This window comes from Meles meles, chromosome 8 (genome assembly GCF_922984935.1).
Source record: "Meles meles chromosome 8, mMelMel3.1 paternal haplotype, whole genome shotgun sequence".
In the NCBI taxonomy this organism is placed as follows: domain Eukaryota; kingdom Metazoa; phylum Chordata; class Mammalia; order Carnivora; family Mustelidae; genus Meles; species Meles meles.
The window spans coordinates 105031630-105059114 of NC_060073.1; the positions used below are offsets into that span (position 1 = coordinate 105031630).

Here is a 27485-nt window from a genome sequence, read left to right on the forward strand (position 1 = left end):
TTCCCAGATGCTATCGACCCAGAAAAAGTGGCGGCACCGCTGTGCAGATGCCCGGGAAAGAGCGCGCGCGACAGTTAGGTGCCACTGCAGGACCGCAGGCCGCACGCATGTCGGGGCATTGACAAGGACCCGCATTAGACAATGGAACACATTGTAACTAGTATTACAGGGTGCTCACTTTGTGGCCAGAGCTTTACATTCACGAGGCACTTAATCCTCACCATAGCCCTACGTGGCGTACTATTATTACCGACATTTTACAGATGGGAAAACTGAGGCACCGGGAGAAAGTAACTGTGTGGAAGGTTGCACAGGTGCGAAGCATCAGAGGCAGCACCTTTGCTGTTCTACGGTACCAGATGGTGGTAAGGAAGCATGCTGGAGGTGGCCTTCATCTAAGACCTAATCACAGCCATATACCCCGGGGGGAGGGGTGTGTTCTGAGCAGCTGTTACTATAAAACTGTAAAAGGGAAGCTATGAGAAGGGTGCAGAGTCATTGCTGAGGGCTAACAGACATTTTTATTCTGTAAACATGCTCACCCAGTGGAATTTTCATTCTTTACAAGCTACTTTTCCTAGAATGAACAGCCTTCCATCTGTCCTGCTCCCCTAAGCCTTAGGGCGTAAGGTAAATTGCTCCCTACAGGGCTGAAATCTCCAGGCTGTGATCTCTATCCTAGAGTACCCCCCAAAAAGCCTGGGACCCAGCCCAGACCTTACTTATAGGAGGTGCCGGACAGAACTAACAGAGTCCAAACTTCACTTGGATTTGTTACCAGTACTGGTGCATTAACCTGGATGGGCTACAATGTCTGTGGGTGTACATACAGTCAAATATACCTAATTCAGGCCCAGAAAGTAGCCAGACCCCCCTTCAGATCTTGACCTCCTCTTGGAGCTTCCCAGTAGACTCAGGCCTCTGTCATATGTGACTCATTTTGGAGACCCCGCAATGCTCAATGCCTTGACCTCCCATCATTTGCCCGGAAGGGTCAGTCCTGGACCTTAAAATTGCTCCTCTGAATTCAAACTCTGAAGTTGTATTCTGACCACCATCTTCCATCCTCCCATATGGCCTTAGTTTCCACCTTGCCTTTAACTGCAGGAAGATTTCCATTCCTGAAGATGAGTACTCTTATTCATTCACTCAGAAAACTTTCGGCATCTACCAGCTGCTTTGCTCTAGATTCTCAGAGTGTGGCCTCCAGGTCAGCGGCATCAGCGTCTGGAAGCTTGTTAGAAGTGCAAATTCTTGGGCCCCAACACAGACCTACTGAATCAGAAACTCTAGAGTGGGGACCAGCCATCTATAGTTTAATGAGTCCTTCAGGGGATTCTAATGCTCAATCAAATTTGATAATTAGTGGTCTAGGTTTTAGGTCTTCCTGGCTTCACTTTACTCACTGGATCCCACGACTGTTCCCACCACACTCTCATGGCAATCTATTACTTCCCTTGACCGTCCCAGACCTCTCACTTCGTCAAACCCCAAAAGCAGATCAACCCAGCCATCTGTTTTCCTCATTTGTTCCCAGGTGCCTAGTGTAGTCTACACTGCTTCGACTTCTACTAACTTATTAACCCTCTGCAGTTTTGCTTTTGAAAGTGTTTCCCTAAAGTTCTGCACCATGGAGTGTCCAGTCAGTTGCAACTGAACGTGATTGTGTGAAATGGAATTCAACATCTTCCACTTGAGAACATCCCCTATTTTCATCCTCCCAGGGAACACTACCAAGCTAAAGCCTGGAGTTTTGGGGAGAGTTATCTTTGATACTGGCTTTCACTCACTCCCCATATTCCACTGTGTTCAAGTTGTCTTACTGGATTTCTAAGATGTTTAAGTCTGTTCTCTACTCTTTATACTCCTAGAGAAAACCTTGTTTCAACTCCCTTGTTCTTTTGCTTAGATTCATGTAAAATTTTTCTAACGGGTTTCCAACTGTGTGGTCTAAGTCGGCTCCATTTATCCTTCAGACTCTGGATTTAGGAGAGTCTCCAAGTGACTTTCTGGATTAATTTAATGCCCTAAATTAGCATCAGGAAAAAAATTTAAATTTCCCAGGATGACTTTCAAAGCCTTTTACAGCATGTTTCCCAAATTCTTTTTGTCTTCTCGCCCATCACTTCCCTGACCTCCTCCACCACCTCCTCCAGACAATGTTCTGGAGTACTGTGCACTTCAGCATCTTCCAGCCCTGGGTTCCCTCTGCCTAAAATTTACTTCTTTCCAGCCCTGCCTAGTAAATTCTATGATATAGGATCTGAAATACGAATGAATGGAATCTCCATGTGGCTGGTGGCTTTGTCTGGCACATGGTAAGCTCTCAATCATTCAGAGGCTCCTGTATCAATGTATCATTGAATAAATGAAATGTCATCCCTTTTGTGAAGCCTTCTAGGGTGGCCTGCAGATTTTTTTTTTTTTTTTTTAGAGATCTTATTTAGGGCACCTGGGTGGCTCAGTGGGTTAGGCATCTGCCGTTTGCTCAGATCATGGTCTGGGAGTCCTGGGATCGAACCCCACATCAGCCTCCCTGCTAGGTGGGGAGTCTGCTTCTCTCACTGATCCTTTCCACTGCTCATGCTCTCTCTCACTTACTCTGGTTCTCGCTCCTTGAAAAAAATAAAATCTTTTTAAAAAATAAAGATCTTATTTATTTATTTGTCAGAGAGAGATAGAGAATGCACAAGCAGGGGGAATGGCAGGCAGAGGGAGAAGCAGGCTCCTGAAAAGCAAGGAGCCCAATGAGGGGCTCAATCCCAGGACTCTGGTGTCATGACCTGAGCCAAAGGCAGATGCTTAACCTACTGAGCCACCCAGGAGCCCTAAAATAATAAAATCTTTTTTTTTTTAGATTTTATTTATTTATTTGACAGAGAGCTAGAGATCACAAGTAGGCAGAGAGGTAGGCACAGAGAGAGGGAGAAGCAGGCTCCCTGCTGAGCAGAGAGCCCATTGCGGGACTTGATCCCAGGACCCTGAGACCATGACCTGAGCCGAAGGTAGAGGCTTTAACCCACTGAACCACCCAGGCACCCTGTTTAATATCTTTCTATCTAGACTGAAAACTCTGAGAGAAGGACCATTTTGGGTTTCACTGTATCTTTAGCACCTGGTGTTGGGGGGATGCGCTCTGGCTGCACAGCTCTGGGTGGGTCCAGAGGGAAGGACATGAACATGGTCCTTCCACCCACTCCCCAGTGGCTATCACACAGAGACTAGCACGCACATGGTCTGGGAGGAGAGAATCACAAAGCACTTCCAAGTGCATTATGGAAAGGCCATTGCTCCAACCAGGCACCTGCCCGGGTCTGTCCTGTCTTTTCCTTGGAACTGGTCACTTTTCCTTCCCATCCTGTCGCTACTCTTACACACCTCCTCAGCCTGCCCCCTGACTCCTAGGAGCATCAGCAGTGCTCCACAGAGCCCTGCTGGCTTTGGGCACTTCTGGACAAGTAGGGGCTGTTGTTTTCTAGACCTGGGAAGACCCAGTGCTAACTCCTCCTGTGAGAAGCCTTCCCTAACTCCTCCAGACAGAGCTGATTGTTCTCTTCTCCCTGCTTCCAGAGAATATGGAATGTGCCTCTTAGAGAAGTTACTAGTGACGAGTCATAACAAACAGCACGACCCTACTACCTGATAAGCCCTACACTAGGCTCTGGGAAGCTGGACATAAACACGCGTTGTCCTCACTGGTTGCTGATGTCACTGTGCGTGAGCACGTCTGGGCAGGGACTATATTTTATCTGTTGCTTGGTTCACTGGTTCTCTACCCCACCAGCCTTAACACCCTAGAAACAGAGCAAACGATTTGTAAGACTGTTTTTACCATCTTGGGGTGTTTGGGTGATACAGTTGGTTGAGCGTCTGACTTGGTTTCCGCACAGGTCGTGGTCTCAGGGTGTGGGATCCAGCCGTGACAGGCTCTGTGCTCAGCATGTGTCTGCTTGAGATTCTCTCTCCCTCTCCCTCTGCCCCTCCCCTCCACACTTCTCTCTCTCAAATAAATACATAAATCTTAAAAAAAAAAAAAAAGACTATTTTGGCATCTGGGTGGCTCAGTTGTTAAGCGGCTCCCTTCAGCTCAGGTCATGATCCCAGGATCCTGGGATCGAGGTCCATATTGGGCTCCCTGCTCAGTGGGAAGCCTGCTTCTCCCTCTCTCTCTCCCCCCTGCTTGTGTTCCCTCTCTCTCTGTGTCAAATAAATAAATAAATAACCTTTTAAAAAAGACTGTTTTTACCTCTTGAATCTTACTGATAAAATAATTTACTAACACATGTAATTTTAAAAAGGTTGATATAACACTTTAACTTGTAATCTAACAAAAATAAAGGTAGAGAAATTAATGGGAAAAAAGTATTTCAATAGATAAACAAGATTTGAAAATATGAGATAGTTGGAAATTTGCACATACCTAAGGTGAGAAGAGTTTAGATTTAAGAAAGGATATTCAAATGACTATTGAAAATAATTTTTCTTTATATTGGCTGCCTTGATAGAACAACTAACTATGGGGCGCCTGGGTGGCTCAGTGGGTTAAGCCGCTGCCTTCGGCTCAGGTCATGATCTCAGGGTCCTGGGATCGAGTCCCGCATCGGGCTCTCTGCTCAGCAGGAGCCTGCTTCCCTCTCTCTCTCTCTCTGCCTGCCTCTCTGTCTACTTGTGATCTCTCTCTGTCAAATAAATAAATAAAAATCTTAAAAAAAAAAAAAAGAACAACTAACTATTTGTTTGTACATGTAGACTCCCGTGAGAACAGCAGACACAAACACAGACTCATATAGGCATGTGGCGTCGGTAACTTAAATATCAGAGCAGCTTTGCTGTCAGTGAAGTGATTTTCTGAAATGGCAAACAACTCTTGGTAAACTTCCAAACCAAAAAAAACCAAAACAAAACAAAACAAAAAAAACCCACAATTATCCTTCATTTTACGGAATAGTTGCATTCCTGAAAATTTCAGTATATCTTAAAATGATGCAACAAATACTTTCTGCTTAGCTGTAATACCAAGTTAGTTTCCTGGCTGAACTCCTTCTTGTCTACAGCCTCAGGTATAAGGGTCCATTCAAGGTCAAAGGCTGCCCCTGGGAGGCGAGGGAAGAGCAGGAGAAGGAATGAGCAAGGTCATCCAAATTCAGTATTGTCTTCAAGCACTGTCTGAATGTCTGGGGCATTGGGATACAGCTTTAAACTTTTGTTCCTGGGGTGCCTGGGTGGCTCAGTCCATCGAGCATCTGCCTTGGCTCAGGGCGTGATCCCAAGGTCCTGGGATCAAGCACCATGTCATGCTCCCTACTTAGCGGGGAGTCTGCCTCACCCTCTCTCTCTCTCTCTCCTCCTCCTTCCTCCTGGCTTGTGTGCTCTATATCACTCTCCTCTAATAAATAACATCTTTAAAAAAAAAAACAAAACCAAAACAAACAACGACAAAATACCCTTGTTTCTTTCTCACTCAGCCCACGAGGCTTCTCTGTATTCCCCTCCGACCCGAGGCTAGCACCTGGCCCTGCCCTGGACGCCGGCTCCTGCCACCAGGAAAGCCACAGCAGCCCAGCTGGGATCTGAAGCCGCTGAGAACTCTTAATCCATAGGTGCTAGGGCTTCTGCAGGGCGTGGTGATGAACAGCAAGGGGGATGGGCCCACATCTTGGCTCCAAGTTCCCACCCCTTGCTCAAAGTGGTTAAACGGGTGCCTTCAGTTCCAGGCGTGATCCCAGGGGCCTGGGATGGAGCCTCATGTCAGGCTCTCTACTCCTCGGGGTCCGGGGAGCCTACTTTTCCCTCTGCCTGCCACTCCCTCCTGCTTGTGTGCTCTCTCTGTCAAATAAATAAATTAAATCTTGAAAGATTTGCCCTTCTCACTGCTCCTTCTTGGTCTGCTAGGAGGGTCTGTCTTTCCTTCCAGTGCCCCACAGTGATGTCTTTCCTTAGGCTTCTTTCTACTGTTTCCAGTTGATTACAACCCCTCCTGTGAGTGGCGGGCTGCTCTGAGCTGGCATCTCCCAAGACTGTCCTCATAATCCAGAAAAACAGGAACAGCTCCAGGATCCTGAAGGGGGTTGAATATTTTCTTCCTTTGGGGAAAGCAGGACGTGGGCTCCCTCTGCGGGACGCCAGGCCGATGGTGTCCAGTTCCAGACTCAGAGCTGACCTCCACCTCCACCCTGTCCCCAGCCCCAGAGACCACACACATACACACACACAAACACACACACACCAGGCTGCTGCAGGTAACTTTAATACGGGATGGGCTGACTCCTGCTTCTTGGAGTTAAAGGTCAAAGAGGAAGGGCATCACATCTGTAAGAAAAAAAGAGAGTCAACAGAATCTATCCGCCCTTTGCAACTGCTGTTCCCTCAGCCCAGAGCATGTCCGAGCAGACAATCTACTCCTTCTCCCTCAAGGCCCAAAGGCCACCAGGTCTCCAGAAAAAGAAAAAGCCTCCTTAGCACATAACTGCTCATAGCCCGCTTCTCTCACTGTGTGGCCACCATTTCCACGGGCTGTGAGGTCAACTGCAGCTCAGTTGTTTCTCTGTCCTCCCCCTGGACCGCCAGGACACGCCTGTCTGGGTGGGGTCCCATCTCGGGCAGGCACTACCCCAGGGTCTCAGGCCACCGGCATCCTCTCCCCTTCCCACAGGGAGTGCCCCCCATAGTGTGACCCAGGCTCCCTCCCTGCACACTCAGCTTCGCATCCGGATGGTCGGGTCCCCTGCCCTGGGCCCCTCCTGCGACAGGGCCTCTCACCTGGCTGGCTCATGCACTGCTGGATACTCTCCAGGCGCGTGGAGACCAGGGCGCGGGCCTCCTCAACAAAGCGGCGGTGTCCCTCCTCGGTCAGCTTCCAGAGGCAGGAGCGGGGCCGCGTGCTGGCTCCGACCTGCATGCTGACCGGCACTTTCTCAAAGCTGTCTCGGAAACAGAGGTTGTGACGGACGGTATTCTTCCAGCCTTCCGGAGCCGTCCGGAAAAAGGGGAAATGTTGTCTGTGGACAGGGAGGAATGGTCAGGAAGGGTCCAGTTCCTGGGAGAGAGGCCCCTGTCTTGAGACTCCTGTTCTCCCCCAGGGGCCAGGAGCCCCAGCCCCTCTCTCGGGCGGTGGGGGGGGGGGGGCGGAGAACCAACGACAAGCCGGCCTCGAAGAACAGCTCTTTGCTGACGGAACACGTGGCAAAATCCGACCTGGTGTGTTGCTTGTCCAAACCCTCATCTTTTAAACCCAGCTTATTGCTCGCATTCCCAGGCTCATTTTCCTCCTTCCCTCTGAGGGCTCAGGACTGAGACTTGCAACGCGAACAGAACAGAATCAGGCCCATCAGCTCCTGTGAGAGGAACCCAGGTCAAGGAAGGACACCACTGGCGGATTAATAGTCTGAGACTTGCCCGCTAGAGGGAAAAGTCGGGGAAGCTCCTCACACTCATGTGTACACAACTCTCAAGGCTAAATGTAATTCAACCGAGCTCCCCTGAGGGTGTGGGGGACGGTGGCCGGCAGGCCAGCCCAAAGGGAAAGCTTGCGAGACGCTGTTGGGGAAACCAGACTTTCTACTGGAAAATTGCTGACAGGAAGGATGGGAGAACTTCTGACCCAGGTGAATTTATATTTTAAAGAACTAAGGTATAGGGGTACCTGGGTGGCTGGTAAGCGTCTGCCTCTGGCTCAGGTCATGATCCCAGAGTCCTGGGATTGAGCCCGGTGTCAGGCTCCCTGCTTCTCCCTTTCCCTCTGCTGTTCCCCCTACTTGTGCTCCCTCTCCCTCTCAAATAAATACATAAATAAAATCTTAAAAAACAAAACAAAACAAAACTAAGGTATAAGACAGTTGGGGGCGCCTGGGTGGCTCAGTGAATTAAAGCCTCTGCCTTTGGCTCAGGTCATGATCCCAGAGTCTTCGGATCGAGCCCCGCATCGGGCTCTCTGCTCGGCAGGGAGCCTGCTTCCCCCCACCGCCTTCTTGTGATCCCTGTCTCAAATAAATAAATAAAATCTTTAAAAACAAAAACAAACAAAAAAAACCAGTTGGATTTTTTAGGTGTGAAAGAGAGTGGACGTGGATCTCTTCCCATACACAGGATACGTGGACACACACCTGGGGACAACCCGAAGCAGTGCCTGGGAAAGGAGGCCTGGGAACACACGTATCCTTTCAGACCCACAAGGGAAGTCAAGGCAGCAGCCCAGGACCACGGGCAGATCGGAAAGTATCAGGCCAGGGTCCCTGCCCTCCCCCCTCACAGGGCCCCCCCGGGGCACATACCGAGTGAAACTGTAGATCTGTTGCACGTTGAGGCCACAGGGGGAACTGTTTCTTAATGCCAGTGCAATTAGGTGGAAGTAATTGAGGGGGGGCCGGGACCAGAGCCTCCCCTCCTGGCTGTTGGCTTGCCGGAGCCTCCGACTCTGGAGGGGGACCCTTTTGTGAGGGGGCGGGAGAGCCACAGAGGAGCGGTCATCCTGGTCCTCAGCCTCCTCCTCTTCTGTGAGCTAGAGGAGCACAGAGTAGGAACTGGTCCTAACTCCACGGCCTCTGCTCCGGGGGGGTAGGGGGTGCAGTGGCAGGGAGGGGGGTGGTCTAGGGCCACCTGTCTGGGCTTCTCCCCAACCCAAGGGGGGATGGCTGATTTCTGAACCCATCGACCCTTGATTATCCCTAAGCAAACACCTCTCCATTGTATCATCCCGAAGCCGCCCTGCCTACAGCCCCAAGTCCGGCTCACGGGCCCAGAAATTCCTACCTCCCAGGTGCTGGGGGAAGAGGCAAACCGCTTCCGCTTCCGAGGGGGAGACTGCTCGCTGGAAGAAGGCAGCGACTCTGACTCCACGGCTGCGGCCTCCGAGAAGCAGCTGGCGTTGGCGAAGTCTTGCTCTTTGCGGGGCAGCGGCGGGGAGGGGAGTGTGCTTGGCAGATGCTCCCACTGGCGAGGTTCTGGGACCTCCAGCTTTCCAGGGGGAAACACGATGTTGGGGTTTACCCACATCCACAGGTTGGGCTCAAGGGCTGGGCCTGTGTGGAGAGAAAGGAGGTTGTGCGCCACAGCTCGCTGGCTCTGGGGGCCGGCCCGAGCAGAACCCGCTCCCCGCTACTCACCATTGTTATCAGGGCTGGCTGTTTTGTCCACGGGTTCTTTTGGTGGCTCAACTATTCGGAGTCTGTATCTGGCAACTGACAAAAAGAAAGATAGAAGAAGGTCGAAATGTCCTAGGATTTCCACTGTGGCCCCAGGATCCTGGGCCTGGAAGTTTCTCTGGGAGATGGCTGTGGGCTCTCCCCAGGGCGTGAGGACACCAAATTTGACCTCTCTGACCTTCTCATGCTCCTCACTCCACATACCTGTGCCCCGAGAGAGCTCATGAATGCCTGTGACTTCAGCCACCATCTCTCAAATCAGGGCTTCCCAATCTTTACCTCTGCCAGACGGCTCTGCTTGCCCGTAAACAGAACTGCCTATGGGAGGTCTTCATCTGAACAACCTGCAGGCACTTCAAACTCAACATTTCTAAAACCAAACTCCATCTTCCTGCTCTTTCTCCTGTGCACCTCGTCTCAGCAGGTGGCACTGCCTCCTACCCAGCCCTTCAGGCCAGAACCGTGCAAATGTTCTTGACTTCCGGTCTCGGTCTAGCCACACCCAGGCAATCCCCAAGTCCGAGAGCACCTGAATGGTGTTTATGTTTCTCTGCGGCTCTCTAACTTTATTCCCATGGCAGCTGGCGCATCTTCCTAAAATATCAATCCAATCTTGTCGCCCTTCTGCTTAAAAACTTTCTGATGGCTTTCCATGAGGGCCAAATTGAAGTTCCTTTTTTTTTTTTTTTAAAGATTTTATTTATTTATTTGACAGAGAGAGAGATCACAAGTTGGCAGAGAGGCAGGCAGAGAGAGAGAGGAGGAAGCAGGCTCCCTGCCGAGCAAAGAGCCCGATGCTGGGCTCGATCCCAGGACCCTGAGATCATGACCTGAGCCGAAGGCAGAGGCTTTAACCCACTGAGCCACCCAGTCCAAATTGAAGTTCCCTGAGATAGTCTGCAAAGCCCTAGCTCTTCATCAGTGTGGTCATTCCTCCCAGGCTCTCTCCTCATCTCCAACACACCGTACTTGAGATCCCAGGCCTTCCCACAAGCTGTTATCTTTGCCAGAAACACTCTTTCCTCTTCCTCCTGCCCTAGTTAATGGCTAGTCACCCATCAGGTTTCTGGTTTTTTATAAGATTTATTTATTTGAGAGAGAGGGAGTATGAGTGAGTGGGGGGAGGGCCAGAGGGGGAAGGAAGAGAACCTCAAGCAGACCCCCGCTGAGCACCGAGCCGAGCCTGATGTGGGCCTCCTTCCCTTGACCCATGAGATCATGATCTGAGCCAAAATCACAATTTGGATGCTCCCCCGACTGAACCATCCAGGTGCCCCCATCCTGTTTCTGTTTAAACATTTTTCTAAAGCAGGCCTTCTCTGACCACCTGTCCAAACACTCATAACACACATTTTATCATAATTACTTTGCTTAAGGCCTATCTCCACGTCTGTCTTCTTCACTGCCCGGCACATGGGAGGAGCTCAGTTTAACTGGATGGATGAATACAAGGCCGGCTAGGAGCACATCAAGTGTGTATTAGAGCTATGGGCTCGGCACTATGCTGGCTCCTCGGCATTAGGGGGAACTATTTCCACCTCCCCCCGCCCCGCCCCAGACCCAATGAGTGTCATCATATGGCAGTTGAATCTAGGTTTTTATCTGGAAAATGAGGTTATACTTATTGAAGAGCTCAATAATTAGAAAGGATTCCCATTGTGTTACTAATGATGTTCAACATAGTTTCTGAAAAGAGGAAAAAGTATAGGTGTTTCTTTTTTTTTTTTTTTTAAGATTTTTATTCATTGTGAGAGTGAGAAAGAGAGTGAGTGGGGCACCTTGGTGGCTCAGTGGGTTAAAGCCTCTGCCTTCAGCTCAGGTCATGATCCAGGGTCCTGGGATGGAGCCCCGCATCGGGCTCTCTGCTCAGCAGGGAGCCTGCTTCTCCCTTTCTCTCTGCCTGCCTCTCTACCTACTTGTAATCTCTCTCTATCAAATAGATAAATAAAATCTTTTAAAAAAAAAGAGAGAGAGGGAGAGAGAAAGAGAGTGAGTACAAGCAAGGGAGCAACAGGCAGAGGGAGGAGCAGGCTCCCTACTGAGCAAGGAGCTCAACGGGTAACTCGATCCCAGGACCCTGGGTTTATGACCTGAGCCAAAGACAGAAGCTTAACCAACTGAGCCACCTAGGCATCCTGAAAAGAGGAAAAAGTAGAAAGAGAAAGAAAGAAAAAGACAAAACTATTATTATTTATAGAAAAAAGAATGTTAAGGGGCGCCTGGGTGACTCAGTGGGTTAAGCCTCTGCCTTTGGCTCAGGTCATGATCCCAGGGTCCTGGGATCGAGCCCCACATCGGGCTCTCTGCTCAGCAGGGAACCTGGTTCCCTTCCTCTCTCTCTGCCTGCATCTCTGCCTAATTGTGATCTCTGCCTGTCAAATAAATAAATAAAATCTTAAAAAAAAAAAAGAATGTTAAGATAGAAACTATACAAAATCAATATACAAATTATTAGAACCAATAAGGGCCCAGCAAGTTTGCTGGTAATAAGAACAACACACTAATAAACACTGTTCCTCCATAGCAGTATGAAGAAACTGGAAAATATAATAGTAATAAATAATAAAAATTATATTATTTGGTTGCAGTAACGATCAAAATTATAAAGTATCTAGGAGTTAACCCATCAAAGAATGAACTAGACCTTCATGGGAAAGATGCAATCACTATTTAAGGACACAAGAGTTCTGAATAAATGAAGACATGAGGGGCGCCTGGGTGGCTCAGTGGGTTAAAGCCTCAGCCTTCAGCTCAGGTCATGATCCCAGGGTTCTGGGATCGAGCCCAGCATCAGGCTCTCTGCTCAGCAGGGAGCCTGCTTCCCCCTCTCTCTCTGTCTGCCTCTCTGCCTAGTTGTGATCTCTATCTGTCAAATAAATAAATAAAATCTTAAAAAAAAAAGAACACAATAAAATAACGAGATGACACTTTTCACCAAACTGACAAGAATTGTAAAAACAGGGAACATCAAGTGTTGGCAAAGATGTCGGGAAATAGAATCCTTCCTCACGTTGCAGATCTGAACAGCACTGGTGCTGCCATTCGAAGGGCTGATGGCCACACCCACCAGTGTACCCTTGCCTGTGTCTATTCAAATCAGTTCAGGAATTTATATGCTAATCTTCCTTGTTAGGATCAGTTAGGTGCAGAGATTGATTGATCAATTTCAACAAACAAACGAACAAACTTAAAAACAATACTTCACTTATCTTTCCAACTAACTCCCTCCCAACTATCTTTGGTACCATAAAATCACCAATCCATTGATCCGTGGTTTTGGGGTGCTCTTTGGGAGGGCTGGATTTAATCAGGGTTGTGGTTTGGCCCAGCAAGTGCTCCAAAGCCAGAGAGGGTCAAAGGAATTAATGATGTATGCAAGAGAGAGAACATGTTCGACCATGGGATTCCACGTTGGTTGAAGAGGGGAGATCATCCAGGAATTGAGAACAGTGAAAGGGAGACAGGGTCAACAGCTTCGTTGGTGATCTCAGTGGGATCAAAGGATAGTGCTGCTGTCTGCCTTCCTCCCTCCCTCCCTGGCAGAGATGCTCTTGTGCCTTCTCAAGGACAACGTTCCAACTAACCACTCCTCTACTTACTAGTATTTGTGTGTGTGTCGTTGGATCATGCTCATCAGCATTCAAGTATGATGTTAATTCTCTCATCTTATTGAAAAGACCTTTTTTTTTAAAAGATTTTATTTATTTGACAGACAGAGATCACAAGTAGGCAGAGAGGCAGGCAGAGAGAGAGGGAGAAGCAGGCTTCCCACTGAGCGGAGAGCCTGATGTGGGGCTTGATCCCAGGATCCTGAGATCATGACCTGAGCCAAAGGCAAAGGCTTTAAAGGAATATATATTTTTTAATTTATTTATTTGACAGACAGAGATCACAAGTAGGCAGAGAGGCAGGCAGAGAGAGAGGAAGGGAAGCAGGCTCCCTGCCGGGCAGAGAGCCCGATGTGGGGCTTGATCCCAGGACCCTGGGATCACGACCTGAGCCGAAGGCAGAGGCTTTAACCCACTGAGCCACCCAGGCGTCCCTGAAAAGACCTTCTTTTGCTCTCATTTTCTGTGCCAGGCCACTGTGCCATGTTTTTGCTTTCCTTTAAGGCAGAACTCCTAAAAAGTACCCCCTATTCTTTCTATCTCCACTTCCCTTCCTTCCACCCATGAACCCTTGCCATCAGGCTTTCATCTCTACCATCCTATGCAAACCACCATCATCATGGTCGCTAATGATGTCTGCTGTGCTAAATCCAATTGTCCCTCTACCTCACATCTGACCTCACAGGGGATAGTCCTCTTATCCGAGGACCTCTTCCTTGACACACTTTCTTCACTTGCTTCCAGGAGACCACGATCTCTTGGTTTTGGTTCTCAATGGTCATTTCCTTAATTTTGGCTGGTTATCTCTTTTTTCTCCAGTATCTTTACAATGCAATGTCCCCAGGGCTCACACTTGGTTCTTCTCTCTTCTCACTCCTTAAATGCCACCCACATATGAAAGACTCTCAAAATATACCTCCCTCCAGTACTCCAGACTTCTATATCCACCTGCTTACTCAACATTTTTTTTTTCAATTTTTTTTTTATGCATTTATTTGACAGAGAGAGATCACAAGTAGGCAGAGAGGCAGGCAGAGAGAGAGAGGGAAGCAGGCTCCCCGCCGAGCAGAGAGCCCGATGTGGGACTCGATCCCAGGACCCTGAGATCATGACCCGAGCCGAAGGCAGCGGCTTAAACCACTGAGCCACCCAGGCGCCCCCTTACTCAACATTTTTATTGGAGATCTAAAAAGTATGCCAAACTCAGCATGTCCCAAACAGAATTCCTGATCTTCCTCCTTAAATCTGTCCTACTAGGGGCACCTGGGTGGCTCAGTGGGTTAAAGCCTCTGCCTTCGGCTCGAGTCATGATGCCAGGGTCCTGGGATGAGCCCCACATCGGGCTCTCTGCTCGGCGGAGAGCCTGCTTCCTCCTTTCTGCCTGCCTCTCTGCCTACTTGTGATCTCTGTCTGTCAAATAAATAAATAAAATCTTTAAAAAAAAAAAATCTGTCCTACCAGAAGTTTCCTCTGTCTCAGCATGAGGCCACTCCATCCTTTTACTTAACCAGCCAAAACTTTGGAGGAATCATGTTCTAATCTCTCTTTCTTACACTACACATCCAACCCATCAATGAACTCAGATGGTTCTGCCTTCTCTGCTACCACCCTGGCCCTCCAGCCTACCACCAGCTCTTGTCTGGATTACAGTAGTAGCTTAGTCTACTGGCTTCTTATCTCCACATTCAACACATCAGCCACAGTGATATAGATCATGTAGGATCAGTTACATAATTTGCAGGGCCCAGGGCAAAATGAAAACGAAGGGTTCTTTGTTCAAAAATTTAAAATCTGGGGCGCCTGGGTGGCTCAGTGGGTTAAGTCCTCTGCCTTTGGCTCAGGTCGTGGTCCCGGGGTCCTGGGATCGAGCCCCACATCGGGCTCTCTGCTCAGCGGGGAGCCTGCTTCCCTCTCTCTCTCTGCTGCTGCCTCTCTTGCCTGCTTGTGATCTCTGTCAAATAAATGAATAAAATCTTTAAAAAAAAAGAATTAAAAAATTTAAAAATCTTAAGACACTGAAAGCAGAGCATCAAACCAAGTACCAGCCCCCTATGCAGCTACACAGGTCACACCCTCGGGAATCGCTGCCACTCCTTTGCTCAGAACCCTTCAACCATGCCACAACTTACTGAAAGTCAACCCTACGGTCCTTAAAGTGGCACATGGGCTCTTCCAGATCTCTGTTCTACACCCTGTGAACTACCCTCTGTATGACTTTGATCCAGCTTCACTGGCCTCTCTCCTGTGCCTCAAACACCCCAGGCATATTGCCTCCTTAGGACTTTTGTCCTGACTATTTCTTCTGCCTGAGAAACTTTTCCTCTAAATATCCTCTTGGCTCACTGCCTCACCTTCTTCAACCCTCTGCTCCAATACTGTGTTCCCAAGGGAGCCCAACCGGATGACCCTACCTAGAACTGTGGTTGCCACCACCTCAACCCACAGCCATCACCATTTCCGAGCCCTCCTGCTGTGTCCTTTTTTCCCATCTTAGTTGTCACCTTATACCATACTATATATTTTTTATGTGGATTGTCCGTCTGCCCCCAGTAGAGTGTAAGCTTCATTCGGACTTGTCTGTTTCACTCATTATGTATTACCAGTGTCTAGAACATCGCCTGGCAAATTGGAGGTGCTCAATAAATATTTCTTACTCAGGGGCGCCTGGGTGGCTCTGTGGGTTAATGCCTCTGCCTTCAGCTCAGGTCATGATCCCAGGACCCTGGGATCGAGCCCTGCATCGGGCTCTCTGCTCAACAGGGAGTCAGCTTTCCCTCCACCCCCTGCCGCCTGCCTCTCTGCCTGCTTGTCATCTCTAATAAATAAATAAAAATCTTTAAATATTTCTTACTCAACAAAAACTTTGGAACTCATTAGCATTACTTAAGGAGGCAGAGAGCTGGAGACAATGTAAGTCTTCACTAGCAAGGAGAACTAAAATGCAAAAGGTAGTATACACAGATGGTAGAATACCACCCAGCCCTCAGAAATAAGGAACCATATCTTCATTCAGCAACCAGAATGGCTCTCAAAAACATGCGAGTAGGCAGGGGCGCCTGGATGGCTTAGGTGGTTAAGCGACTGCCTTCAGCTCAGGTCATGATCCTGGAGTCCCGGTATCAAGTCCCACGTCAGGCACCCTGCTCAGCACAGAGTCTGCTTCTCCCTGTGACCCTCCTCCCTCTAGTGCTCTCTCTCTCTCTCTCAAATAAATAAAATCTTAAAAACAAACAAACAAAAAAACAAAAACCAACAACAAATAGTGCGAGTAAACAACAACAACAAAAAGCAACAAGCATTTAGTAAATTAAGGTCATCTCTACACAGAAAATAACGTTAAATCGTTCTCAAAGATACACCCATCTAAAGACATTAAAACAATTAGGGTAGATACAGGGGAGTGTGGGAGGTGACGGAAGGTGGGGTGAGGGCGTGGGGGGTGCACTGAAGGGGGACAATGGGCTAATCCAAGCACCTTGCCCGGACAGATGGCAATAATGTACCACAAACTAGGAGGCGATACCTCGGCTCTCTGCCCCTGAGGTCCCAGGAAAAGTCCTCTTTTTAAAGACCCTGACGGCCAACCACTCGTTCAGCAAATATTGAGCGCCTGTAGGTGTCAGCCAATGTACTAAGAGGGGGGCTACAGCCTCGAACAAAACTGATAACTTTTTAAAAAGACAGAACAACGAGGGAAATGTGTGGTGTGCCAAATGGCGGTAGGCGCCATGGGAAAAGGGCCGCGGCGAGGCCTAGAAGGTTCTGGGACTGCGCGGACAGTGGGGCGGAGGTGGCAGGCGGCAGGCAGGCGAATGGATGCCCGGGTGGGACCCACTGCCCGCAGGGGGGGTCTCCTTCGAGGCCCGCCTTGCCCGGGCGGGGTGGGGCGGGGAAGGGGCGGGGAGGGGGCGCGGGCTCGGCGGAGGGGCGCGGGCCGGCGAAACCACAGCAGGCTCCAGGTTGGCCCACGAGACCCGAGGTGGGGGGCAGGGGGCCTGGGGCGGGGGGGGGGGTGCCGGGGCGAGCGCCCCAGCGCCCCGCGAGGACGCCCCCCGCCGCGCCCCTCCCCCACGGCCCGGCGCACTCACGGTTCTGCTCGGCCGGGGTCAGGTGCGCGGTGGTGAAGGCCAGAAAGGACTCGTTGCCCATGTCCCAGTCCAGCAAGCCCGGGACCTGGCCATGGAGGCTGGCCCAGAGGTCGAGGTGTTGGAGTTTCAGGTCCACCTTCAGAGAGAGGAGAGGTCGCCCGGCAGGGGGTGGGATACTCGAGACACTGAGGCTGAGGCCTCGCCCCACTTCCTCAAAGCCCGGGCTCGGATCCGGTTTGTTGGCGCCCGCTCAGGTGCGGAGAGTCCTCAATTTGACGCCTTTAATCGCCTCTGGCCTGCACCGGCTGCTCTCTGCGACCTCTGTCCTCAACCCCCTACACTTTCGTTTTGGGGCTTGGGGGTCCCGAAGGGAGGGATCCCGGGCGTCTTCCCGCTCTGCATTTGCACCGAGCTCTTCCTGTTTGGTAAGTTTCCCTACCACCACCCCTGATGAGCCATCCCGGCATCGTATCAATAGTTACTGTCAGAGGTTCTGATAGATTTTGTGGCTTATCCAAGATCTCACCCGTAGTACTTGGTGGAGATAGGATTGGAAGGTGGGGTTTTCTTGTTTTTTGGGAGGGGGTTGAGATTTTATTTAGGGGTGCCGGGGTGGCTTAGAGGTAAAGGATGTGCCTTTGGCTTGGGACATGATCCCAGCGTCCTGGGACCACGGGCTCCCTGACCAGCCCAGAGTCTATTTCTCCCTCTAGTTCTCCCCTCCCTGCCCCACCTCCGGCTCGCGTGCTCTCTCTCTCTCTCTCTCAAATAAATAAGATCTTTTAAAAAATAAATAAAAAGTAAAGATTTTATTTATTTGTCAGAGAGAAAGAGAGCACAAGCAGGGGGAGCGGCAGGCAGAGGAAGAAGCAGGCTCCCCGCTGAGCAAGGAGCCCCATGCGGGACACCATTCCAGGAGCCTGGGATCACGACCTGAGCTGAAGACCGACTGAGCCACCCAGGAGTCCCAGGAGTGTGTTTTGTTTTATTTTGTTGGTTTTAAAAGATTTTATTTATTTGAGAGAGAGAGAGCACAGGGTATGGGGACAGGGGCAGAGGGAGAAGCAGACTCCCTGCAGAGAAGGGAACCCAAGGCAGGACACCATCCCAGGATCCTGACTGGGATGCCAAATGGGACGCCTGGGATCATGACTTGAGCTGAAGGCAGTTGCTTAACTGACTGAACCACCCAGGTGCCCTAAAATTTGATTTTTAATCATTTCAAATTTACAGAAAAATCCCAAGAACAGTATAAAAATTCTTGTATCTCTGAATCCTATAATCCACCAATGACACCAAGTATTAACATTTTATCACATTTTAATTTTTCTCTCTGTATAAAAGACATTTATTGTTATTTTTCTGAACTAAGGGTAATTTGCAGTCATAATGCCCTTTACCCGTAAATACTTAGTTATTTCCTAAAAACAGGGATATTGGCATATGTAACCAGAAAGCCAGAAATGAGACCATTATCAAAATCAGAAAACTTAACATTGAATCAATACTATATTTAACATACAGATGCTATTCAAATTTCACTAATTGTCCCAATGATGTCCTTTACATAAGTTTGCTCCCTGGTCTAGGATCTGGTTCAGTCTCACGCAGTGCATTTCATCTTCAAGTCTTTTGTCCTTTCATCCCAAGCAGTTTCTCAGCCTTCTTAATATTTCATAACATTGACATTTTGGGAAGAGTATAGGACATTTATTTTGTAGAATGTCCCTTAGTTTAGGTTTGTCTGATGTCTGCTCATAATTAGAATTGTGCGTTTGGGGCAAGAATATCACACGAGAGAGGTTGCCTCCTTCTCAGTAAATCACACCAAGAGGCACATGATGTCAGTGTGTCTCATTACTAGTGATGTTAACTTCAACCACTTGGTTTATTGGTAGCCACCAGGTTTCTTGAGGGTAGTTATCTTCTCTTTCTCTCCCCCCCCCCTCGTAATTAGTAAGTAATTTATGGGGAGATACTTTGATCTAGAATCCTGTTCCTTAGGACGCCTGGCTGGCTCAGTCAGTGGAGTATGTGACTCTTGATCTCAGGGTTGTGAGTTCGAGCCCCACCTTGGGTGGAGGGATTACTTAAATAAATAAAATTTTATTTTAAAAAAGTAAATAAGGGCACCTGGTTGGCTCAGAGGGCTGGGCGTCTGCCTTCAGCTCAGGTCATGATCCCAGTGTCCTGGGATGGAGTCCTGTGTTGGGCTCCCTGCTCAGCGGGGAGCCTGCTTCTCCCCTTCCTTCTGCTGCTCTTCCTGCTTGTGCTCTCTTGCTCTGTTGGGTAAATAAATAACATCTTTAAAAAAAATAAAAAATAGGGGCGCCTGGGTGGCTCAGTTGTTGAGTGTCTGCCTTCGGCTCAGGTCATGATCCCAGAGTCCTAGGATCAAGCCCCGCATCTGGCTCCCTGCTCAGTGGGGAGCCTGCTTCTCTCTCTCCCACTGCTGCTCTGCCTGCTTGTGCTCTCCCGCTTTCTCTGTCAAATAAATAAATAAAATCTTTAAAAAGAAAAAATAAAATAAAATCTTGCTCTTGAAAAAAAATTAAAAATTTTTTAAAAAAAAGCAAAAAAAACCCCTAGTCCTCACCAAGCTTAGGTCCATTAATTCTAGAATCCATTTATGATCCTTGCCTGAATCAATCATTACTATGATGGGTGTAAAATCGTGATTTCTCTAAATCTATCATTCCTTTCCCATTTATTTAACTGACATTCTATTGTAAAGAAGAGCTTTTCTGTATCTCATATATATTTTTTAAGATTTATTTATTTATTTTGAGAGAGAGAAAGAGATCACAAGTGGGAGAGGAGGAGGAGAGAGAATCCCAAGCAGATTCCCTACTGAACGAAGAGGCTGATACAGAGCTTGATTCCAGGACCATGAGATCCTGACTTGAGCTGAAACTAAGAGTTGGAGGCTTAGTCAACTCTATCACCTGTGTGTCCCTACTTTTTAAGAAGATTTTATTTTATTTTATTATTTATTTATTTTTAATATTTATTTGAGAGAGAGCGTGAGTTGGGAGGAGGGGGAGAGGGAGAGGGAGAAGCAGACTCCCTGCTGAGCAAGGGGCCAACTAGTGTAGGGCTCGGTCCCAGGACCCTAAGACCATGACCTGAGCTGAAGGTAGATGCTTAATGAACTGAAACACCCAGCACCCCTATTTATTTATTTTTTAACTCCAAGAGGTCGAAATTTTATTTTTAAGTAACTTCTACACCCAACATGAGGCTCGAACTTAAAACCTTGAGGTCAAGAGTTGCATGCTCTCCCAGCTGAGCCAGCCGGGCGTCCCTTTATCTCATACTTGTTCGTTTATTGTCTGTATGGACCCAAAGGATTCTTAGAGTGGATTATTTGTAATTATTAATTTTTTTTCACACAATTTTTTTTTATAAAGATTTTATCTATTTATTCGACAGAGAGAGATCACAAGTAGGTAGAGAGGCAGGCAGAGAGAGAGAGGAGGAAGCAGGCTCCCCACCAAGGAGAGAGCCCGATGCGGGGCTCAATCCCAGGACCCTGAGGCCATGACCTGAACCGAAGGCAGAAGCTTTAACCCTCTGAGCCACCCAGGTGTCCCCTGTAATTATTAATTTTAACAACTTATTGGGATGCCTGGGTGACTCAGTGGATTAAGCCTCTGCCTTCAGCCCAGGTCATGATCTCGGAGTCCTGGGATCAAGCCCCACATTGGGCTCTCTGCTCAGTGGAGAGCCTGCTTCCCGCTCACCCCGCCTGCCTCTCTGCCTACTTGTGATCTCTGTCAAATAAATAAATAAAATCTTTTAAAAAATTATAACAACTTATTATAATTATTATAAAATTCTATAATTATAAAATTGTCCCAGATTTGGCCAGTGGGTGAACTAGCCCCCTTTGGTTCCTCTGTGCATCCTGGGTTCCCTATTAGAGCCCATGCACTCTGTACTACGCTGCCTGTGGCTTGTCTAATGGTCCAGAAACTTTGAGTACCTAGCATATAGTAGACCCTTGATAAATGTTGTTTCAACTACAGTGAAAACAAGAGCTTCCCTTTTGAAAATTTGCTAGGACTCTACCCTTATTATCTCTAATAGTAATTCTAATGCTAATTTCTCTAATTGTAAAAATGATTTGTGTTCGGTGTGCCTGGTTGGCTCAGGGTAGAGCATGAGACACTTGATCTCGGGGTTGTGAGTTCAAGCCTCATGTTGGTTGTGGAGATTACTTAAAAAAAATAAAATAAGGGGGAGGCACCTGGGTGGCTCCTCAGTTGGTGAAGCGTCTGCCTTCAGCTCAGGTCAAGATCCCAGGGTCCTGGGGGGATGCCTGGGTGGCTGCCTTCTGCTCAGGTCATGATCCCAGGGTCTTGGGATCAAGCCCCGCATCAGGCTCCGTGCTCAGCGGGAAGTCTGCTTCTCCCTCCTCCTCTGTCTGCTGCTCTCCCAGCTTGTGCTCACTCGCTCTTTCTCTCTCTCTGTGTCAAATAAATAAATAAAATATTTTTTAAAAGATTGAATAAGGGGCGCCTGGGTGGCTCAATGGGTTAAGCCTCTGCCTTCGGCTCAGGTCATGATCTCAGGGTCCTGGGATCGAGCCCTGCATCAGGCTCTCTGCTTGGAGGGGAGCCTGCTCCCCCCCCCCCGCCGCCTGCTTCTGCCTACTTGTGATCTCTCTCTCTCTCTCTGTCAAATAAATAAATAAATAATAAAAGACTGAGTAAAATGTTATTGTAATGCATCTACTCTTTAATAGGCCTTTTCAAATCAGTCTACCATTTTATCTGCCTGCTTGACGTTTTATCTGCCTGCTACTCCCCCTGCTTGTGTTCCCTCTCTCTCTCAAATAAATAAAGTCTTTTGTTTTTAAAGATTTTATTCATTTATTTGACAGAGACACAGTGAGAGAGGGAACACAAGCAGGGGGAGTGGGAGAGGGAGAGGTAAGCTCTCTACAGAGCAGGGAGCCTGATGTGGGACTCGATCCCAGAATCCTGGGGTATGATCTAAGCCAAAGGCAGACATTTAACCAACTGAGCCACCCAGGCACCCCACTTAGAACATTTTTTATTTAACTTATTTACTCATTCACATTTTTGGGAATCTGTTTTTTGCATTGAGTTCTACATAAACTCCATGAAGGAGGAAAAATGCCTTGCTACATTTTATTCCTAGCCCTTCTAGTAGTGCCTGGTACATAATAAATGCTCAGTTAATGTTTGTTGAATGAATAAATACTGTTGTTCCTCTCTTCCATTGCCTTCATCTCCCAGGCTCTTGGGTTGCTCTAGAAAGGGGTCGTTAAGACCATTGTTCCAGCATCTTCTATGTTTGTTGCTTTTTATTGTTTTTACAATTTTTGGAGCTTTCCCAGTCCCCACCTTTTTTTCAAGGGACTGTACTTTCATTCATTCATTTGTTCACTTATTCAACAAGTATTTACTGAGTACCTACTATGCCCCCAGCATTGTGGAGCACGGGTACTGCAGGTCCTTGGGAACAAAATGATTGCTCTTGGGGAACACACAGTCTACTGGGAGAGACAACCGAATAACCACATAAACATAATTATAAACCAGAGTAATGCTATGAAAGACAGGATAGGGGAACCTAACGAGGGGATGGAGGTCAGAGGCTTCCCTGGAGGTAGGTTACCTATGCAATAGGTGTGGGGTGGGGTTGGGGGCAGTCATAAGAGCAAGTCAGGCGTATGGAATAATCTGTGCAAAGGTCCTGAGGCAAGAAGAAACACAGGCTATTGGAGGGAACATGGTGAGAATGGAGGAGCTGTGAGGGGAAAGACTAGGTAGGGCTGGTCTTGAAGATCACCTTAAAGATCCTGGTATTTCCTCTAAGATCAATACAAAAGTCACTGATCCTTACAAGGGACATGTATTGGAAAGGGGACCACTCCTGCTCTTTTCCCTCAGTTACCGGACTGTACCTCTCTTGTCCTCTACCCAGTTTTCTTCCACTTCTGCTCCCTCTTCCTAGGCTCCCTCACCCTATTCTCCACTTCTCCCACCCCCCAGCGTCCTGTCCAGGGTCTCACCCAGGTGGCCCTCTTTGTCCCCAGTCAGAGCCTGTACTCCTTTCCCCACCACTTCCCTTTGCTCAGCCAACACCCCGAGACCCTCCAGCCTCCAGAGCCGCCCACACAGTGCACCACAAGCCGGCTGGGTTGCCTGCAGCCAAGCGGGGCAAAACCCACAGCCCAGGTGTGTTCTGAGAACCTTTGACTCCTGACTCCGAATCATCCGAATCATCCGGGCCCCTTCCGGCCTCCTGAGAGAAGCCGCTCTGGGTTGTGGGGCAGGGAGGGGATGGGGAGCACCTGCTGCCTGAGGAGGATTCTCTTCCCCCCAGGTGGAGCCCATAGAAGGGAAACACAGGGCAGATGTGGTGTCAGACTTTATTGAGGTGAATTTGGGGGGCGGGGTGAGATTAAAGAGGTGAAGTGGGAGGAGCATCAGTTCTGACAGGAGTGGGCTGAGGGGATTATAGGGAGTGTGGGGGAGGGGAGGCACCAGGGACCTAGGGGAGGGCAGAGGGACGAAAAGGCTCCAGTGAGAGGGGGCAGGGAGGAGAGGTGAAGGCCCCTTAGAAGCCACGGTTGAGGACTGGGAGCAGGTAGCCTTTTCAGCAGAGGAGGCGGGTGCACAAGCTGGGGAAACGGACAGGGTCCGGGACCTCATGGAGGCCTGCTGCCTGGCGCTGGCCTCCTCACTTCCGGGCGCCCAGGGCCAATGCGATGATGAAGCCCACCACCAGCAGGAACATGGCGACAGACAGCAGCACTGTGATGACCACCATGCCCCCCGTCCGGGCCATTCCCAGCCCAATGGATTCCACCTTCCTTCCTGTCAGAAGAGGCGGGGGAGGCCTTGGTGGGCAGGGGGAGCCCCTGTCCCGACCCGAGGCTCTCTGGCTCACTCAGATTTCCTTCATCCATTTATTCAACCAACCAGTCAGCTGAGCCACACATTCATCACGTAAACGTTTATGAAGCATCTCCTATGTTGGCCACTGAGGACGCCGAAACTGATTGGACACGATCCCTACCCACAGAGAACCTTTAGTTTATGAGATGAGTCGACAGGCAGTTAAAAGGCCAAGGGCTCAGGGCTAGGATACAGGTACGCAAAGAAGCTAAGGGAGCCCGGGGAAGGCCAGCTGGTGGGCATGGGGTGGGAGGGCCAGAGAAGATTTGGGGGGCCCTGATTTACTTACGAGGAAGTGTGGACATTGGGATCTCCCTACTGGACTCAGTGGATGTCCCCTTCGTCACTAGGTAGGAAATGCTTTTGTGGAGGGGTTTGGGAGAGAGAGGAGAGACTCCTCAGCGATTATCTGGGACTTGGGAAAAGAGGGAGGGAGCCCAGGCCTCCCCCTTCCTAGCCGAGCCTTCCTCTAGGCTCTTGATCCCTTCAGCCATATCCTTACTTTCTTACCCCAAGCTGACCAGCTCCCTCCCCACCAGCAAATGTCAGGACCCATCTTCTCTCCCTGCACCCCCTCCCACAGGTGCCCTGGATCTGGGACCTACTAGTATTTGGTTCCTGGCACGAGGTCTGTCACCTGGTACGCACTGAGCCGGGTGACGGTGAAGCCGGCCCCGCTGTCCACCACACTCACCAGCTCCCTGCGCCCACGGCACGGAGGCACCACGAAGCTAGATTTCACCACTGGGCAGCAAGTTGGGGGTGAAGTCAGGGGTGCGTTTCTGGAGGCCCCAAGGAGAAGGGGCAGCCAAATATGGGTGGCCCAGGAAAAGGGTTATCGGAAGGCAGGAGCTGGGGAAGGGGTGTGGATGGTGTCCTGGGTAGGGTCTCTGGGAGGGGGTAGCAAACCTTGGCTGTCGTTGGCTCTCCGGACCATGAGTGTGGCATTGCCCCCTGTGAGGTGACAAGGGGGCAAGGCAACCAGCAGGCTCTCCGTTAGTGCCAGGGACAGCAGACCGGAGATGCTTGAGATGTTGAAGTCTGCTGGGGGGCCAAGAGGGAGTTCGAGCTGGGGCAACCAGTTCCCTTCCCCACCAGATCTGGCCCTGACCCCTGGGGGGCCATTTCTAAGGATGCAGACGCCTCCCCTTCCACTCTACCCCGCCTTGGCAGAACACAGGCCTTTGCTCATCTGACCACCAGGTGGCAGGCTTGGGCTGCAGAAGCTGGGCCGTCCACCAAGCGGCCAGACTCTGGATGCCAGTAGGGGGCAGCCACCAACCTTACCGGGATTCTTAGCCTGGGGCCCTTTCCCACACCTCTCTGCCTCCTGGGTTTGGAAGAGGACCAGGAGTGTGCCTTGGGCTCAGTGACTGATGCCTGGTCACTGCCATCACCGGCCCTCCACCCCCAACTGGCCAGACCAGCTCCTCTTCGAGGGCCCTGGAAGGCACAGTGCCTCCTGCGGGGGCCTCAGAGTCCCTCCCCACACCCCACCAGAGATGGCAGAGACCTGCAGCCCCTAGGGCCAGGACAGTCAGCAGAATCAGGATCAAGGGCCAGGTCCAGACGGGCAGCAGGGATGCCATAGCTGGGCCGGGAGCTAGAACAGGAGCTGGCTGGCTGTGGCTTCGGTAGGCAAGTGAGGCCAGGTCCCTGCGGTGGCTGATTTTGTCTTGGGGTGGGAGTGGCTGGAGGGGAATCCTGTCCAACCTGCCCTTTGGGCCCTACAGCCTCAGGGCAGGCCCCCCAGACAGGTTTTTCAGGATGGGGAGCCAGCTCTCAGGCCAGAAGTGGGGATGCCCTGGCTGGATCTTGACGGCTTAGTCAGCTGTAGAGGGGCTGGGTTACTGAGGTGGGGGTGGAAATCACCCCTTCCCCTAGAACTCCCACATGTTAGGGCCTGAGCATTCCTGCCTGCACGTGCCTCTGGAAGTGTGGCCTGTTGGGGATGGCTCCCCACAGATGGGGGGAGCCTTCCAGAAGGGCAGCAAGTTCTGAGAATATCCTGGTGTGCGAGAAGAGGAGGGGGGGCCCTCTCCTGTCTGGGGGGCCCCAGACAGGGCCTTGGACGAGCAAGGATGGCAGGGAAACTGAGGCTGGTAATAGGGGATGGGGGCAAGAGAGCCAAGGGTTCCAATTCACGGGGAGAAGCAGAGGGGTGTCGGTGCCAGGGAGTGTGTGGGAGTCAGAGTCCTCTGGAGGGGCCAAGGGATGCTAGGGAAGACTTTGAGAGACGGGAGAGGGGGGCACCAGCCCTGTCCCGTAGAGACGGGCAGTCAGCCTCAGTTGGCACCATTGTCAAACTGATGGAGAATGGAGGAGAGAGACCTGGTAGGAGAAGATTAAAAAGACACACAACCCCTCTGACTGCATCCCCCACCCCTGGGCTCAACCAGACAGAAGTGAGAGAGGAGTTGTGGAAAGCGAGGAGAGATGAGGAGAAAGTCCTCGCACTGGGCACAGGGCATGGGCCACCATACTTATCATGCTGGCCACCGTGGGCTGTCCATGTCACTGGCTCCCTTTTGTAGGTGTGGAAACAGACTCAGAGGGGGACTTCGCTAGGAGGGGCCGAGAGCTACATCCCTGAAGGATGTCTGGACGCCATGAACCATTCTCTCTTCCCCAGTCCCAGGGAAGGGCCAGGGTCCTGTAAGGAAGTGGGGGGTGGGGGGCTGTGTCCTTACCCCCATGATTGGGGGGGCTTCAAAGCTGGAGTGCAAGATGGGGTGACAGTGAGGCTAGAACTCATGGACCCAAACAGAGGGTAGGAGGCTCTCAGACCAGCGCTGGTCCACATTTCCGGGGCTGATGTATCACTAAGGATCTCACTGAGAGGCAGGTTCTGATTCAGTGGGTCTGAGGTGAAGCCCCAAAGTCTGCATTTGTAATGAGCTTCCAGGTAACCTCGACTGCCTCGTCTGAGAGGCGCAGACTTTGAATTACCACATGCTCTGTGCTGTGCCCCTTACACACACACACACACACACACACACACACATGCACACAACGGATCCTCTTTGGAGGAGATGAGGGACAGGTATGTTTTCCCCAGTCTCTCAGGACAGGCTGCCTTGGGGTGAGGAATTGAATTCTGTTTTTTCTGTGCCTTGGCTTTTGTTCCCTTTCTAATGGGCTCCTACCATCATCCTACAAACCGAAAGAGGACCCGGGGCGCCTGGGTGGCTCAGTGGGTTAAAGCCTCTGCCTTGGGCTCAGATCATGATCCCAGGGTCCTGGGATCGAGCCCCGCATCGGGCTCTCTGCTTGGCAGGGAGCCTGCTTCCTCCTCTCTCTCTCTCTCTGCCTGCCTCTCTCCCTACTTGTGATCTCTATCTGTCAAATAAATAAATAAAATCTTAAAAAAAAAAAGAAAGAAAGAAAGAGGACCCTTTGAGCATTGAGGAGAACTTTGGAGAGAGGGAACAAAGTAGGGGCTGGAATCCTAGGGGTGAGGGGATCTTCTCGGTGCTCTTGAAGTCCCATCACTGATCTGGAAGGATGTGGACCCGGGGCTGGGGAGGTATCTCTTCCAGTCCCAAACCAGGAAGCAGAAAGGGGGGGCGGGGTAAGTGCAGTCTGGGTTGTCTTGGGGTCCACACCCCATCTGAAATTAGGAGTGGGACAGAGTAGGGTAGGGCAGGGCGGAGCTCTGCCCGGATTTTAAAGGACTAACAGGGCCCTGTGCCTTTAAGCCCTCCTTTTTCCCTCCAG

General features: G+C 50.1%; 2 protein-coding genes across 2 annotated transcripts; both read right to left on the reverse strand.

Annotated features, from left to right (window-relative positions):
* Positions 1-6280: 6280 nt before the first annotated feature.
* FOXR1 (forkhead box R1) lies at positions 6281-16912 on the reverse strand. Its single transcript, XM_046017844.1, has 6 exons — positions 16837-16912; positions 9102-9176; positions 8749-9017; positions 8271-8497; positions 6760-6998; positions 6281-6309 (listed from the first exon to the last, which is right to left on the reverse strand). Exons 1-6 carry the CDS (start codon positions 16895-16897, stop codon positions 6281-6283), a joined length of 900 nt encoding a protein of 299 aa, XP_045873800.1. The 5' UTR covers positions 16898-16912.
* Positions 16913-23396: 6484 nt separating this feature from the next.
* On the reverse strand, positions 23397-25392 carry UPK2 (uroplakin 2). Its single transcript, XM_046017241.1, has 5 exons — positions 25282-25392; positions 24678-24809; positions 24374-24512; positions 24058-24128; positions 23397-23687 (listed from the first exon to the last, which is right to left on the reverse strand). Exons 1-5 carry the CDS (start codon positions 25355-25357, stop codon positions 23551-23553), a joined length of 555 nt encoding a protein of 184 aa, XP_045873197.1. The 5' UTR covers positions 25358-25392; the 3' UTR covers positions 23397-23550.
* Between the last annotated feature and the right edge of the window lie 2093 nt (positions 25393-27485).

Excerpts from the sequence above, each read along its gene's own strand:
- FOXR1 (XM_046017844.1), bottom strand. The coding sequence starts at position 16,897 with ATGGGCAACGAGTCCTTTCTGGCCTTCACCACCGCGCACCTGACCCCG. Across the intron at positions 9,018-9,101 it reads AGCCAGCCCTGATAACAATG|GCCCAGCCCTTGAGCCCAAC; the intron begins GTGAGTAGCGGG and ends CTCTCCACACAG. Across the intron at positions 8,498-8,748 it reads CTTCCCCCAGCACCTGGGAG|CTCACAGAAGAGGAGGAGGC; the intron begins GTAGGAATTTCT and ends GTGCTCCTCTAG.
- UPK2 (XM_046017241.1), bottom strand. The coding sequence starts at position 25,357 with ATGGCATCCCTGCTGCCCGTCTGGACCTGGCCCTTGATCCTGATTCTG. Across the intron at positions 24,513-24,677 it reads GAGAGCCAACGACAGCCAAG|TGGTGAAATCTAGCTTCGTG; the intron begins GTTTGCTACCCC and ends CTTGCTGCCCAG. Across the intron at positions 23,688-24,057 it reads CCCAATGTCCACACTTCCTC|GAAGGAAGGTGGAATCCATT; the intron begins GTAAGTAAATCA and ends CTCTTCTGACAG.